The following is a 16,487-nucleotide window of genomic DNA, read 5'->3' on the forward strand; positions in this document are numbered from 1 at the left end:
ATTTCAAACCACCCGTCTCCAATTTCTAGCGGTCAAAGTGGTAACTGCAGAGGTATAGTTTAAACAGATTCCCCTCTAAATCTACCCTAAAGAATTTGTTTATAATAATTTAAAACCTGTAAAAATACCGAAATACCAATCAACACTCTTCAATCCCATGTTCAAATCTCAAAAATTTAAAATATATTATAAACATTTTAATGAAGATAGTATTTCGTTAAACAGTCCTTTTTGTTTTTATATTGCCCATCCTGTGATATGAACCCAAGCCAAAATAACTATTTTAAATACTTCATGTAACTAGCTTTCAAATAATATCATGTATGGCGGAATTTTAAAAAATCGACCACTGATTTTTTTTTTTATATAAAAATACCCATAACGTAAAGATTTTAAATGGAAAATAGGGGAGGGAGGAGAGAGGGTAAACAGTATTTTGGGAACCAATTAAGAGTCTAACAACAAAATAAAATATTTAAAAAGCTGTATTCACAGTGTCCATAAAACCATGGGCTCGAGCTATATCCTTAGCGTTACAGTCTGTTTGTTTGTAGATTTCATAACAGGTCTCAGCCATGCCTGGAAAACAACGCCATGCACTTCGAGCGTCATATAAGACGGGTGGCCTGAAACACTCAGTATACTTTAAAAATCATATACTTTTTCTGTAGGTCTCATTACAAGATAACAAACGCTGTTCTACATGCATAAAGCTTCTCTCGTAATTGTACAAAATTGGAATTATTAATTTAAACTGTTAATTCAGGATATATAACTTAAAGGTTTTAGCCTAAAATTTTACTACAATACTTATCAACCGTTTAACGATTGTACCACTTCATAACGCATTTTATAGGCTAAGTTTCATTTTTAAACGTTTGACTAATATAGATGTTTAGCAATGAACAGTCAATAATCTCAGCTATACGGGTTTTATAATAATTTGGCCATGTTATGACAATGTGACCCAGGATTTTGATCCGTTATAATTAAGGTTGTTCATATACCAGTATATGTAATGTATAAGAGATTAAGTTTCATAAGAAAAAAAAAAAAAAAAAATATATATATATATATATATATATATATATATATATATATATATATATATAGGGATATGTTGTAATAAAATTATGTGTATGTTTATAGTTATGTTGATAATTTAATAATTTAATATTGTATTCAACTGTTGATAACGTTCTTTCTTTATTGTTGTTAGCGCTTTAAATTCGATTGACATGTTGGTTGTTAATTACAGGAATGGATGTGAATGTAATTCCTTTCATAAAAGTATAAACTGAATTCTTGAAATAATATAACGGTTATGAATAAGGAAAGTAAATATAATGAGTTGTAACGAGATGGGCGTCGTGTTGCAGGTTCGACGAGAAGGCGTTCGTCTGCATGTTGGACTGGAAGGATATGGCGGCGTACTCTGTGACTCTGGCCATACTGGTGCTGGGCCCGAGCCTGATCACCATCGTCTACACCTACACCTACATCTTCACCATGATGAAGCGACTGCGCAGCGGAGTTCCTATCCACGACAAGGAGTACGCGACCGCGCTCTCCGAGAACCTCGCCAACCCCAGCCACATGATGAGCTTCGTGCTGATCCTCACCTTCTGGCTCTCCTGGCTCCCCTTCATCTTCATCCGCATGTACGAGTACTGGGGCGGCCACCGCTTCACCGTCCCCAACATCCACTTCACCGTGTTCTGGCTCGGAGTGCTCAACTCTCTGTGGAAGGCCGTCGTGTTACTCACGCTGAGTCCGCAGTTCCGACTGATGTTGCGCATCCTCTGCCTCACGGTGTGCTGTAGACAGAAGGGACGGCTAGAGGTCGAACTGATCGGCATGGACGGGGACGACTGAGGGGACTGGCAGCTCCTGCGGGCTCCCGTCGATTCACAGCCTCCCGACAGACCCACGGTCGGCCTCAACTACCTGACCACGTTCTAGTAGAACCCGCGCGCACGGCTTTTCTGGACTAGATTCTCTCGAGCACTCTGAACATTATAAATAACAATTTATATTTTGTACTTGAGTTCCTCTAATTCGATAATTCCGGAAGACTTTATATCCTGTGAGATATTTGAGAACCCATTCCGATAATTCGGTAGGTACCCGTTCAGTTTCTCGGGGGTAAACAGTCCAGAAGCCTGCACGCTGAGTGTCGGGAGACATCGACGGGAGAGCGCAGGGCACCTCTCGCCACCCATACTTTTGATAGTTATTAGCTGCCTTATTCATTCCATTGTTGTAGATTCATTTGTTAGTACAAATACTTTGTCGGTGCGTGTCTGGAGGCTATAGCTGTCCTAAGTATGGGCTCGGGGACGTCTAGCGTTAGACGCCCACTCGGTGTTTCGCTTTACGTTTTTGTGCATTTATAATAATTGTTATTAGTAATATAATTGGTGCAAAGTGTTTTATAGTGATGCAGAGGTTGTGTTTTTCTATTCCGTTGTGCCACGGCATACCACTAACACCAGAAGAGGACATAAGCCTTAATGTCATGCCACGTTTACTTCTCCAGTTCGCTCAATCTCAGCTCCTGCCTGGCCTTGACGTTACGTAGAAGCTTTGGTGACAATCAGCTCCTCCATTTGTATTGCATTTGTTGGTTTTGTGTGTTGTTTGGGCGGGTGCTGGTCTGGCCTATGATGCCTCGTAAAACTCCAGTCAGACGTTCTGACTTTTGTGTGCGCACTAGATAATGGAAAAGGTCTAAAACCTATATTACTTTTGTGGCGTGAGAGATAACGTAGTTTTGTATTTGTAATTATATTACATTGAGTTGTATTTTGCAACGTACTTTTGAAACAGTTTAATGACACAGATTAAACTAATTTAATTTAGCTGCTACCAATATTTATTCAATACTTTTAAATTTAAATAATAAAGTCTTATTTAAATATTTGGAAATGTGGATGGAATAATACAATACTTTTATAAACGTAAATTTATTAATTTATCATAATTGATTTAAATATATATGAATGAATTGTTTTATTACATATAAAGTTTTGTTTTAATAAAATTATTTTCTTATATATTTTTTTACTTTTTGCAGTGATTTAAATGTTAGCCTCAAACCTATGTTTGGGTACCTAAGCAATTTATTTTAGCAAATGGAGCATCTCGGAAGGCCAGCACCTGCTTGTTTAATTACCGTTATTAAATAAATGTGGTGTTAAACATTTGTCTTTAACATATAAAAATGTAAGAAGTTGATGTTGTTGATTTCAATTCGCAAGCATATTAGTGTTTTATTGTTGATTGTTGATTTGTAGCAGTTTTGCGTGACGCAGCTACAGCTGTTTGTTACAGACAAGCCCCCTTGTCTCTGTGATGCACGTCAGTATTGAATATTAAACCATGTATATACAAGTCAATCGTGTAAAGTTTGTCGACAAAAAGGTCCAGTTCGTTGTATCCACTACTGTCCGCTGGAGGGATTACTACAATAAGTATGGATTTAATTTTTTCAAGCAATATTTCAATTAATAATAGAAATAACATGTCAAAATAAATCAACGGACTGCTTCGCAATCAAACCTTAAACGACAATCAGTATGGCATTTTAGTCACTTTTATATTTATATCTTCGTGTGCCACTCATTTTTATTAAAACCATTTCTTTTACAACCATATACGGAAGTTGTTTCTATTATTTCTCTCGTAATATCTTTAATTTTCATAATTTTCAAAATTTACATAATTATTTATTTACTTATTTAATCAACATAACATTAATAAAAAATAAATGAATAGATAAATTATATGATTTTAGCTTTATATTATAATAAAGAATAGATTTGATATTTTAATCTCAGTTTCAGTTCTAAACTACAAATATTTAAAAAATCCCATTAAAAAATTGCCAGTTAAAAGTTTACTCTCGCTTTTCCAATCACGCAACCCAGTGTACTAGATATTTTAACCCTACAACTACAACCAATAGTATCCTAAACTCCTTATTTAAATGCCGTATTACTAAAAAATATAATTTCTCTATTCTGTTTTCAATTAAAGATAAAACTTTTGGAGTGATAACCTGTCTCAGGAAAGTAGGTGACTCAATACTTTCAATAATTCTTACTTATAACAAGACCATACTATCTCATTTTAATTTATTGTATTCAATCTTGATTTCCAATCTAGATTAGTCTTATCTAATCTAACAATCCATCCTTTGTCTTAAAAACATCCCAGCCTATGAGCACTGCCTTCTCCTGCTTTCAAGGTTTGTCATATTTCTTTGCTTATTACAGTACATAGTTTCATAATAATAATATCTCATGCCTGATTAATTGTACCGAAATCTCTGTCCCCCAACATCTTCAGATCTTCAATTATTGCATCATTAACTTGCGTGGCCCAGCAAGCTCAACCTTCATTGCAACCTACACTATATCCCAGTAGCTTCAAATCTTCTGTTATTACAACACTGGTTTGTTTCTCCAAACTAGCTCTGTCCATTAAAAGCCATCCATTGTCTCCCAGCATCCCCAAATTTTCCAATTATTACAACACTAACTTGCTTTTGTGGCCCAGCAAGATCAACCTTCATTTTCCTATCTCCCAAACTTGTGTCTCCTAGCCCAGTCTCTACCTGTTTTGTCGAGGACTCTCGATACTCTCGAACTGCATTAGTTCTTCTAAATGTCGCACTATCGTGTCCTCCAGCGGACGTGGACAACCAAACGGACCTATCTTGCCTCAGTGTTAGTGTAGGGTCTGACTGTCGTGCTGTCCCCCCGCGACCCGCTGCACCGGACATTGGCCTGAACAGGCCCGTAGTTTTTTATAGATCGATAGACATATATTTTTATGGCTGACTGTTATTTCTTAGATAGAGTACCGTGTAGAGGCCTAAGTGTGGGGTGTTCGGTGTCAGTATGTCTGTCCGTCTGTCAGCTCGTCTCATCTCCGTGTCTGTTCTCGGTGTGTGACGTCCCTTACCCACAGAAATGAGCGCAAAGCAATGCCAGGCCACCTCGGTGGAGTTCAGTCTAAACCTCATTATTATCGTGCCTCACTTTTTAACAATGACTTGTACCTGTGTGTCCTATGGAGGCAGTGCTGCAAGGAGCATACTGAAATATCAAATGTGAGTCAAACTCACAAAGAGGTATTTAAATATAAATAATTTTCTTTCACGCTGTTGTGCAACTCCTACATTTACATAAAGCTACGAATATAAATATTATATAAGTATTTAACTTGCTTATAATAACGAAATGTAAATTGATTCGTTTAGTTATAAATAGAAATGAGTTATAACTCAAATTAAACTGTATTTATCTAGGGTTTCATTTAAATTATTGATGAATTAAGTAAATCTTAAGTAGTGTTTTCTAATTGAAGAAGTATTAAAATAACGAAACACAACCTTTGAAAATATAGCATTATATCTGTATTATGAACTAAAATTAACAATAACATAATATATTAAATATTGTACTGGGAGAACTTAAAATACCAAAATTACTTTATTTCATAAGTGCACAAAACGCTCCTTGCAGCATTGACTCTGTTGATGATGTTTGAACTAAATCTGTAAAAATATTTTATAACTTCTGTCATTATTTTTGAAACATTAAAACAATAACTTCTTGAACATATAATCTACATGTTATCTGCTGTAATGGTAAAAAGTGATGTATTATAATATATATATATTTTGGATGTAACTTGTATTCGTTATCCTTCTAGGGCTTTGAATATTTAAAAGTCCGTCATTATTTACTCTAATATTTTTAAAGGCTATTTATATTCACTGTACATTGCCTATTTGTGGTTTTACACTGTTAGATTGTTTATTTAATATTTAAGTAATTTTTATACTGAGTTAGTTTATTTCTGGAACGTATTTCATTGTATTTTAATGAAGGAATAGCATAAGATTCCTTACTAGTGGCTCGAATAGGAAATTAATTTTGACAAACAGTCTAATAAACGTCTGTGGTCTATTACAAAAAACGAAATAGAAGAATTAGAATAATTTTAGAAATATAAATTGACTGTGTAAAATGAAACGAACGTAAATATTTTTAGTCGAATTTCATCAATTAGTGGAACAGTGACTTACATAAAAAGATCAAAGTTGCCTGTAAGATTGCAAAGCCAGAGCTTAATAACATGTATATGAAATGGGTTATGAGCCAGACGAAGGGAGCAATAAAATAGATGTATATTATTTTTTGTATAATAGAATATCTATATAAACCCTTAAATATATACTTGTTTAAAATATATAGTAATTCGTTTTGATGTCTATGTTACAGTTTAATATTATGTTTAGAGCTTTATGCTTACAAAATAGCACGTTTAATCATTCCATATTGGCTTGTGAAAAATAATATAAAATAGATTAAATAGAATATATAAGGTTCACGCTGAACAGTTCCATTTTAGTTTAAATATGCTGTCTCCTTCAGTTATAATTTGAAATATCTACTCAAATAGTTATCCCATTCGATATGAGAGTATGTTATTTATATGTTTTTGTAGTAACGAACATAAGCGGTGTAATCTGAGGAACCACATTTATTCTTGTCCGGGTCCCGTTTCCGATATCTATACGTTGTATAAACGAGACATTTTGAAACACGATGTTACACTGATGTTGCAAGAACGTTTATATCTCAGCGACAGATTTTTTCGATAATGTACAACGTGATACGTTTTTTCAATGTGGAAAGATACAAATGAACTTGGTTAAATGAATCTATTTACTTTTAAAGTACTCAGTAATGTCAAAGTCAAGAAAACTTACAAAGTAGTGTCCACAATACATTAATTTGTCTGCTTTCTTGTTTTTATTATATTGTTCATTGTATATCAATAGTATGAATACAATCTTTCACTAACATAATTACATCTGACTTCTTCCCATCAGAAGTACAATTTTCTTATAAAATATTTTGAGAAAGTAATGTATAGTGTAAGTAAATTATACTATTTAAAATCTATTGATTATGATTGTTGAAAGTAACACATTTGTTATTGTTATCCATGATTTCCCCGGAAAACATCATACGGAAATGAGTTATTATAGTGTCTCGGGATGATGAAATATGGCCTAATGCATCTATAATGTGTTTTCCCTTAAAATTAACGTAATCGATTATTGGTAAGGAGCTTTTTGGAAAAAAAAACATTAATTAAATTGAAGTTGTTGACATTTGTTTCTTTAAAGAAATTCGCTTACGTTTCCTTAAAAGACAAAGAATTAAAATTTTGAAAGGGTCATATGTTGTGTAATTTGTTGTTCATTTAAAACATCACCTTACACACCCATGGGGATGGCTTCCTGTCCATACAGGTGTACCTGGTCCACTGACTCAACTAGGCTGTTATTATACTACAGTATGAATAAAAATATAATTAAAAATTAAAGCGGATATTTTCATGATCATGAATATCAAACAAATCTGGACAGAGAAATAATGGCCTCGAAAAATAGTAATAGTAATAAATTAATACTACATTGGAATTTAATAAAACCTTATTTATATTAGTTCGGTTTGAATTATTGTTACTCATGCATTATGAGTAAACCAAGGTTAATAATGTCACGTTAATAAAAATTAAAAATTGCGGTAAGAGAAAAAAAATAAAATTAGCGATTTTGACAGAGTTTCCTTAGCACGTGCCCCTGCGAACCTAAGAGAAGACAGCGATAAGACAGACCAGGGGCGGTGTTGAAGGTATTTATCTATGCATGTATTTCTAGGAAATCGCATTCTAGATCCGAGATAGATAATTAATTTTTTGATACTTATTTTAACTTTCTTTGTTTCTTAAACAGACATTTCTAATCTTTCTAAATGTTTTCTACAAAGTGATAAGTGAATAAGGAGTTCTCTATTTTCATTGATAGGTCAGGAAGAAGATTACATCTTACTCAATACGGCTAATCACAACCAAAACCGTAATTACAATAACATTGAATAGATGATAAAGTGTGTGAAAAAGAGAATTAAATAAGCGAAAATTCCAATGTTATATATTTTGACTCACATAAAAGTCATCAATGAAATCCACGTTCACGTTTTTATAAGTAAATAAAAGTTGTAGTACACGATCGGGATCGGACCCGAATTGTAGAAACCGCGCCAAATAGGGTAGTGAGTTTGTGGATTGTCACGGGACCGGAGAGCGAGTAAATATTCACCTTCAATGTCATCGTCTTGTAGAATAGTCACAACAACCTTGACAAGAGTTTCGTGCCAGGAAGTTTGGTCCAATGTACATGAGAATAAAATATTATTTCTGTTAAACTATTTTGCCAAAGACTTATATCCCAAGTTTTGTCCACGTTACTTTTGATAAACATCATTTTTATGAATTGCCCAATACTTTAATACTTGCATAGGAGCATTCTCAAGATATTATAAACAATCCAGTTAAAACTTACAGAGGATCTACTTGGAGATGCATCAATAAGAGACGGTTTGTTTGTCCTTGTTTTCTTTTATTGTTTTGGTTCTCGGTTCTTATTTTGAGTCTGACAATGTTCGTCAGGTGGATTGTTTGCAAGACCGTTGAGTGGTCCCCCGTCCAAGGAATGTCTATGATTGTCATCTATTGACACGGTTATCCTCTAACAACTATACCCACAACAACCGGTATACCTCTTTCAGTCGTGCAGTAAGCTGAAGGAAGAACAAAGACTTGTTTGATAATAAAGTTAAATATCACTACATGAAGGTCCATTCCTCAGTAATTGTTTTACAGTAACCAGCGTTGTTATAGCTTATATCAAACCTTGGTTGAAACTTAACAAAAAAATATTTTTGCGGTCCGTGAACCATGTCAAGTTTTGTAAAGAACCCTCCCTCTCTAAAAACGTTTCCAGAAAAGTGCTGTTCAAAATACATTCACCCTTAGGCTGCGCCTTCCTTGTTTCCAAATATGCTCAGTATTAGTAAACATTGTATTATTAAGTCATAAGTGTACATATGTATTAGTGAATATATATTGTATTTAACAAAAAAATTTCAATCATTAGAATTAGAAACAAATTAAAGAACTATTTGACTTTATCTTAGTTGCAATGTTTTTACTGTTTATTATTCTAATTTGTTTGAATTTATTCACATATTTTTAATTTTTGAAATTTTTGTGTATCGTTGGTGATTTGAAAAACTGTAGTAAGTATTTGGGTAATCCTTTAAAAGCGTTTTCTAGTATGTATCAAAATTGTTTTACTGTGGGCCTAGTTTCCTGTTGAAATTGTTAAAGATTCACGGTATATACAAAAGGTCACATATTTCCAAGACAAGTAATGTTGATATCACGTCACATGTTAGTTAAAGTCCTTCCATATCTCTACTTGGAGTATATGGGTATCTCGTCGTCTTCAAGTTAGCCTTACATAAATTGTCTCTCTACAAATCCAAACAATATCCTTAGATCAAAAATAACTTATTTTACCTTAACTGTTACATCATTTTAGGGTTTAATAAAACATCACATGAACAAAGATAGCAATGACATGCCCATAGTGTCAGGCCCAATAATGTTGGTTTAAACACGTTTACTAGTAATAACGCGTTTTCCGGATGAATAAGAACTGACAATCGATAACTTAAATATTCAATATCGACTTATGCAATTTCTTTCTAATCCATGTTCAGAATAAGAGTTCACAATTCAAGGAAAGAACAGGAAGAAAATGTGTTTCCTAACAGATCCTAGACTAGATCAGTACTGAATAAATAAGACTAATTATTGCAAGTATTAAACGTTACTAAGATTTTGCTTCGAAATAGTGGAAACAACAGCATTCTACCGGATACCAGGGTCTGGACAAAAACTTGCTGGAATATAAAAATTGGACGAAACTTCCTGAAATATTCAAGGAAAAACACGAGTATTTGGAATAATGGCGGAGACCTTGGCTACGCAACCCTACTTGGCAAGTCTTGTAGCCCGGACAGACTTATGTTACGCGTAGCCTCTGTAGCGTATAGTGGATGTTTCCAGAAGGCCTACATTGTATTATATTGTTACACAGGGCCTGCTTTCATTTATCTATGTTATTGTTGTCACTGTTAACATTATTGCTAGAAGCCTGTTGTACTTGCTGTCATTAAATATTAGTTGTTAGAGTACGCCTCTCTTCGTTGTCGACCCGTGAAGCTTTGTCTTGCGTTTGTTGAAAATCGAGCTGTTAAACTATTTGATAATCTAACCGTTGTTATCTTGCTTTGTTATCTGATAATTTGTGAACAAATGTGCAGTGTAACTTAGCAATAGTCATGTATTATTCGTATTTATCAGATGTTCTAATACAGGTTCCCTCTAAAATAATTTTGTTGCCAGTTTACAAACTCTCGGTAGAGAGTTCTTCACTATAAATGTCAAGCCTGAATGTATTTCCTCTCTTACTGGCTGTTAGTAAAGTACGGCGTTAAAGTTACGACACGCTTATCGTGATGATACAGATTAAGAGAAAACCATATGTGTATTATTCTATTATAATTTATACTATGTCCAGTATTTGGGAAGTATAAAATTATTTACGAGACGATAACGTCGTGGCTTACTTGTACCACGATATTTACACATGTTCTTTAAAACGTTATTATGTTTATAATTTCTCTTTACAGTTCTAAGCTAAAACACCATTTGGTACGCATTTTAACAAAAATACAAGCCAATTACCTTACGACATTCGCAAAATAGTAAATGGGTTTGGAAAAAGACAATTGATTAGCAAAACGTTTTTGTGAGCATATTTAGCAAATCATATGACATGTTTCTAGGGTATAGTATAACATTACCAGTACTTTGACAGTGTAAAAACTAAATTCCGATAAAAATCGGAAGTAAATATGGGGCAGTGAATTCAGATGTGTCATGAGTTTTGTTTTAGATTAAGGTTACAAATTAAAAAGATGTAGTAATATCAGAACTAATGGACTGTTTTGTATTTTGAGAAGATTGTTGGTTACGTTGTTTTATTTAATATAAATGGAAAGGAGAATTTTAGAAAGTTTTTTTTTGAAAAAAGAGTCTGGAATCAAAACAACTGAAAAAATAATGTATTAAATTAAAAAAGAATGTGAATTATATCAAATTGTAATCTAAAATATTTCGCTTAGTTAATATTGATGTTTACAACAATAAATTATCCTATACAGCTTATACTGACAATTGACTTCTATGTTTTGTGACGAAAATTAAATTTTACTCTGTGCCGCCAATATTAAAATAAAATTCTTCTATGTATAAAATTTAGGGAAATTTTCAGAACGTTTTTACTAGCAAAACCTAACAGAATTCAATGTTGCTTCAAATTTTGTCGTAACTTTAACTACTTTTTGACTACATTTTTACTCCTGTTAGTTATTTATGTGACTGATAAATCAACGAATTTATATAATAATACGAACTGCTTTTTCTGAACAATTCTGGCTGAAAAAGTCATGCTAAATGTTTTTAAGGGCATTACGTTTTCTACATTTATTCCAAATCGAAACAAAATAATTATAACTTTATTAATTTTAAACTACGATAAATCCGCAGTTGAGAATTGCTAAGAACGAGAATTATTTTTATTTACAGGTTTAATATAATGTTCATATTTTAGTTGCATTTAAATAACGATTTATTTCGATTACGTGCCATATAATTAAGTTCAACACCCGGAAGCAGTTCACTTAAGTATTAATATGTAATACTTTCAAAGCTGCCATATTGTAACGTTCAGTTATACCTCGTTATCGGTTGGTAACCATCGATATATCGTTGTTGGTAACGAGAAAGGACCAGCTGGAGCTGATGTTCCACAATCCCCCAGTCGGCTGTCACAAACAGCTGATCACCACTCTACCTGCTCTCGCGCTAGTTTCTGTGTGTATTCTGTGTTGTACTTAGAGCTCACCTTTTCTTATTTTCTAACCATTTATAATTTTTTGTACGTATAAACATATAGTTTGCTAGTTTTGTAATAGTTTTTTAAAAGTGTTTGTCAACAACTTGTAAAGTTACAATATAAAGTGTATAATTTTAAAATTAAGTTTGTCATGTTCATAAAGTGTAATGTAGATATAGATATTAAAATGTATCTAATAAATTAATTATCAAATTGTTACCTAGATATTATGTATTATTTGTGCTCCTATGTCAGAAATCTATTTTTAATGTTATCTTATTTTCGCATAGTGTAATTTGTCAAGAAAGACGAATTCTCATAAACTTTTTTTATTTCATGTTCTATGTAAAAAAAATAAACTTTTAATATAAAATAACTTTTAACTTTATCCGTAATCTGAAAACTCTACATCAGTTACGTCTTGGTTTTTGTCAAACATTTAACAAATATCACCATTTCAATATAATATCGTCGGAATTTTTTTGGAAAAGTTTTTGGGTTAATGTAACATTCATTCCAGTTAATTGAAGCTATAACATGAAATATTGTGTGTTAGGCTATACGTTTGTTTGAATGGATTGTTACATGTACATTTTGTTAGAAATGAGAGACTGAAGCCTTATTCTGCCCTTCCTCATGGGCCACTGGTCTGTGCAAGGGTCTTGTCAAACAGAATTAGAAAAAAGTCGGTACGGTCAAGGTAGATGATACTGATAAAAAGTATACGGCCACAGACGATATTTGAACCTGCACAATCATTACCTCAGAGCCAAAGTCCGACGTCCTAGACCGCTCAGATATCGGAGAATAATAATATATAAATATTATTAGATTATATAAAATTAACAACAGTGCTGTTATTTTTATCAAAAGAAAAATTCTCAAAAGTGAATTATTAAACTTAATGGAGATATTATTAAATCAATGTTGGGCAAATGTTTTTCATCCACGGAAGTTGAGTGAGTGTATAAATATCAATTCTCCATGTTATTTATAGAAAACGATCTGACGATTAGCGATTCCTGGGTGAATCAGTTTTACATTTATTAGCATAAAAATGTTACAGAATACAAATATTCAAAATTCATGCCTAGTTTTCCAGGAAGAGGTTATATAGTAAATCCTCCTGCTAAACTTTAGTAAAATAATTATTTTTAATATTCAACCACATTATCAATTAAAAAAAGAAAACAGCGTGGTATGTATAACCCATTTTTTAAATTAAATTATGTACACCTTAATTTTTTTAAAGTAACTCCCAGAGTTCATCGATAACAATTTTCTTAAGATGGTGTTAAATTGGTTGCTAAGTTTGTTGAAGTAATAATGTATTTATGTCTACATATTACACAACTAGTATTTTCCGCATATGATGTCATGATTGTCTTTAGGCCATGAACACAGTCTTTTCCATTCTTTGAGTATTTAAGTAGACGGACATACGGCTTACTTAGCATATGTTAAATCTTGAAACTTCTCAATCTGAATGAAAAAATTGAAATGTTTATTTCGAAAGGTACATTTATAGATTAGGTTTAATAGTAATAAAATCTAAATTTATAAACAAAATAAGAGTTTAAATAACTCAGATTTGTTTAGTGACCACATGTTATATTTTTAATAAAGAACATAATTCTCTGCGTTTAGTAGAAAGTCATTGTCTAACGTATGAGTTAATACATTTAGACTTACAAGTAATTATAAGCGATAAAACTATTGTATCATACCGATTTTATCGTTAATATTATACTAGGAAACAGTTAAAATAACAACTGGTAGACTAGACATTATTTTAAATTTAAAATAAGCATTAAATATTGGAATATATTATGCTGAAAATTGTATTGCACGAAGATGTTGCCTATTTTTAAGAAAGAGGACCCAGCTTCAATTACTAACTATCGGCCTGTCTCAATTTTGCCAGTGATAAGCAAAATTTTTGAAAAGCTTTTTCTTATAAGAATGCTTCACTTTTTGGACAAATACAATCATCTCTCAAATGAACAATTTGGTTTCAGAAAGGGAAAATCGACAACAGACGCAGTTGCGAGTCTTGTCGATATGATTGTAGAGGGAATTGAATGTCGAAACCACACAATGAGTGTGTTTTTAGACCTGTACAAAGCATTCGACTGCGTAGATCACGGTACACTGCTCGACAAACTCCCCACGGTCCCACCGCATTCGAGGCGTGCCTCTTAAAGGCGTGCTCGTTCCTAAGTCAGAGATCCCAAGTTGTCCAAATATCAAATAAATCATCCAAACCAATAGACCTGAGATATGGAATCCCTCAAGGGTCTATCCTCAGTCCTGTGCTTTTCCTGCTTTACGTGAACGATATAAAATCATCGCTTCTGCATGGAAAATTGGTGCAGTTTGCCGATGATACGATTCTCTTTTTCAATGCAATGTCAAGCGAAGTTTTGGAACAACAGGCTTTTGTTGACATCAACAACTGTGTCCAATACTTCCACAGCCTCAATCTAACAACAAACTATTCAAAAACCAACGTTTTGAATTTTGCCTTGCGTACTGCGGGCAACCAGTGTGAGCCTGCCATTATATTAGATGACTCCACACTGGAAGAAGTCTGCTCTCCAAAATTCCTAGGAATGCACCTCGATCGAGGGCTGACTTGGAATGAGCACATTGACCATGTTTGCGCAAAAAAAATCTGCTCAGGCATTTTTGTTTTGAGATCTTTAGCCAAATACTGTCCGAGTCAGGTACTGATTACGGCGTATTACGGCTTGATTTACCCCCATCTTGCCTACGGAGTGGTCCTTTGGGGAGCTTACGCAAACACTCAGTTTCAAAGAGCATTCAGACTCCAAAAAAAAGCAATTCGAGTAATCACCAAAATCAAATTTAGAGAGTCGTGCAGGGAAGCTTTTAAGAAATTGCAGCTGTTGACTCTGCCGTGCCTCTACATTTTGGAAACAACTTTATTTTGTATGAGTAAATGTGCCTTAACCAGAGGCCAAGACATGCACATGTATGAGACGCGTGGCAGAGCCAACTACCGGACTGGGAGACACAGAAGGGTAGTTTATGAACGCCTACCCTCGCAAGCGGTTGGGCATTTCCTCAACAGCCTGCCAATTCAATTAAGCATGCCCCAACGCCTAAGGAGTTAAAGACTCGCCTCAAACGCTTCTTGGTGTCTCAAGCATTCTATAATGCAGGTGAGTTTTTGGCATTCGACTGGAAAACCGCCCAATTACAAGACTGACTCTGCTGTACTAAGTGGGTTGCATTGGCGAAGAATGAAAGAGGCGTGATTGTAAAATTGTATGTATGAATGTGTATTGTGTGTATGAATGCCTGGAATTTTAGAAACCCCGTATTGATGTTTGCTATACAATGTACATATTGTCGATGCAATAAAAAGATTTTTATTTTGATGTGCATAATGCTACATATTGTGTAAGCGACAAATTTAATATCTTTTAATTGCTAGGTTACTTAGAGTAAATCTTATTTCGCAGTTACACATCTAGAGTATTTAAAAGTTCCTTATAAATTGGCTAAAAAATAGTATTACATGTTTGAAAATTTTACCTATCAAGTTAATGTTTCTGAGCAGTGGAAAAATATTTAATACACTTAAATTATTACAAAATAAATAACACAACTAACCTTATTACAGTTTTATGTAACTTACATCTGTTAAACACTTAAAAATACATAAAACAAGTAGTTTTTTTATATCATAATAAAAAATAAACAAATATTTTTCAATAAACATATAAAGATTATATGTAAATATATTTCTTACGGTGAAAATGAATTGGAATTAAAATATTTGAGAGGTTCTAGAGCCATTCATAGTAACGTTCCAACACAGAGACAAAGATGTGAACAAACAACTTAGCATCGCAATTCAATATCGTCCATTACCTTTTAAACGCCGCAGATGATAGGTAACAGGATGCATTAAACGGCTTTAATATAAATCTGCCTAAATTTAAAACTGTCCTTATCCCTGGCAGACAAAAAAATAAAACAAGTTAAATGGTAACATATCCACGCGCACAATAATCAATCAGCACTACGCAACATGCGCCATTGTTATAACGTTAGGCGCACTTCAACTGCCCTTTATTCAACCATTGTTTACTTTACCGCACTTCAGCCCCTTACTCAAGAGGTCATCTACTGCCCTTTCATCAGCGGAAATTACGAGTATATTGCTTCCCTTTCCAGTTTACCATTTCAATTATTGAACATTAGTTTAAACATGTTTTGTTTTTTAACGAGTATGCACAGGATAAAACAGCATTACTAAATTATATGGTGCTTCTCGCGCAAAACTGAAAATTTTTCTATAGAGGAAAACAAATCTGAAAATTGCTTTTTATAATAAAGAACATTCAGCGATGTTGATGCAACATTTTTGTATACCTAAATAAATGAAATGGCATGCTGACGTATCTGGTCTTTGCAACCCTGAGATATCTGTTGTAAGTTATCTACTGATACCAAAGCGTACTGAATTTACTTATCTTTATAAATATGGACATCGTTTTATAAATATGTTATCTTCTTGGAAAATAATAGAAAATGTCCTAAGTGTGTCTGCGAAAGCTCTTAA

The 16,487-nt window shown here is 33.4% G+C and overlaps 1 protein-coding gene across 1 annotated transcript in view; it reads left to right on the forward strand.

Moving 5' to 3' along the window:
• The window catches only part of LOC124364733 (G-protein coupled receptor 52), a 127,005-nt gene extending 114,887 nt beyond the window's left edge, over positions 1–12,118 (forward strand). The window contains exon 4 of the mRNA XM_046820438.1: positions 1,380–12,118. Within this exon, the coding sequence (XP_046676394.1) occupies positions 1,380–1,875 (496 nt within the window). The 3' untranslated portion in view covers positions 1,876–12,118. The remainder of the gene's footprint in view (positions 1–1,379) is intronic.
• The last annotated feature ends 4,369 nt before the right edge of the window (positions 12,119–16,487 follow it).

Source organism: Homalodisca vitripennis, chromosome 1 (genome assembly GCF_021130785.1).
Source record: "Homalodisca vitripennis isolate AUS2020 chromosome 1, UT_GWSS_2.1, whole genome shotgun sequence".
NCBI lineage: Eukaryota > Metazoa > Arthropoda > Insecta > Hemiptera > Cicadellidae > Homalodisca > Homalodisca vitripennis.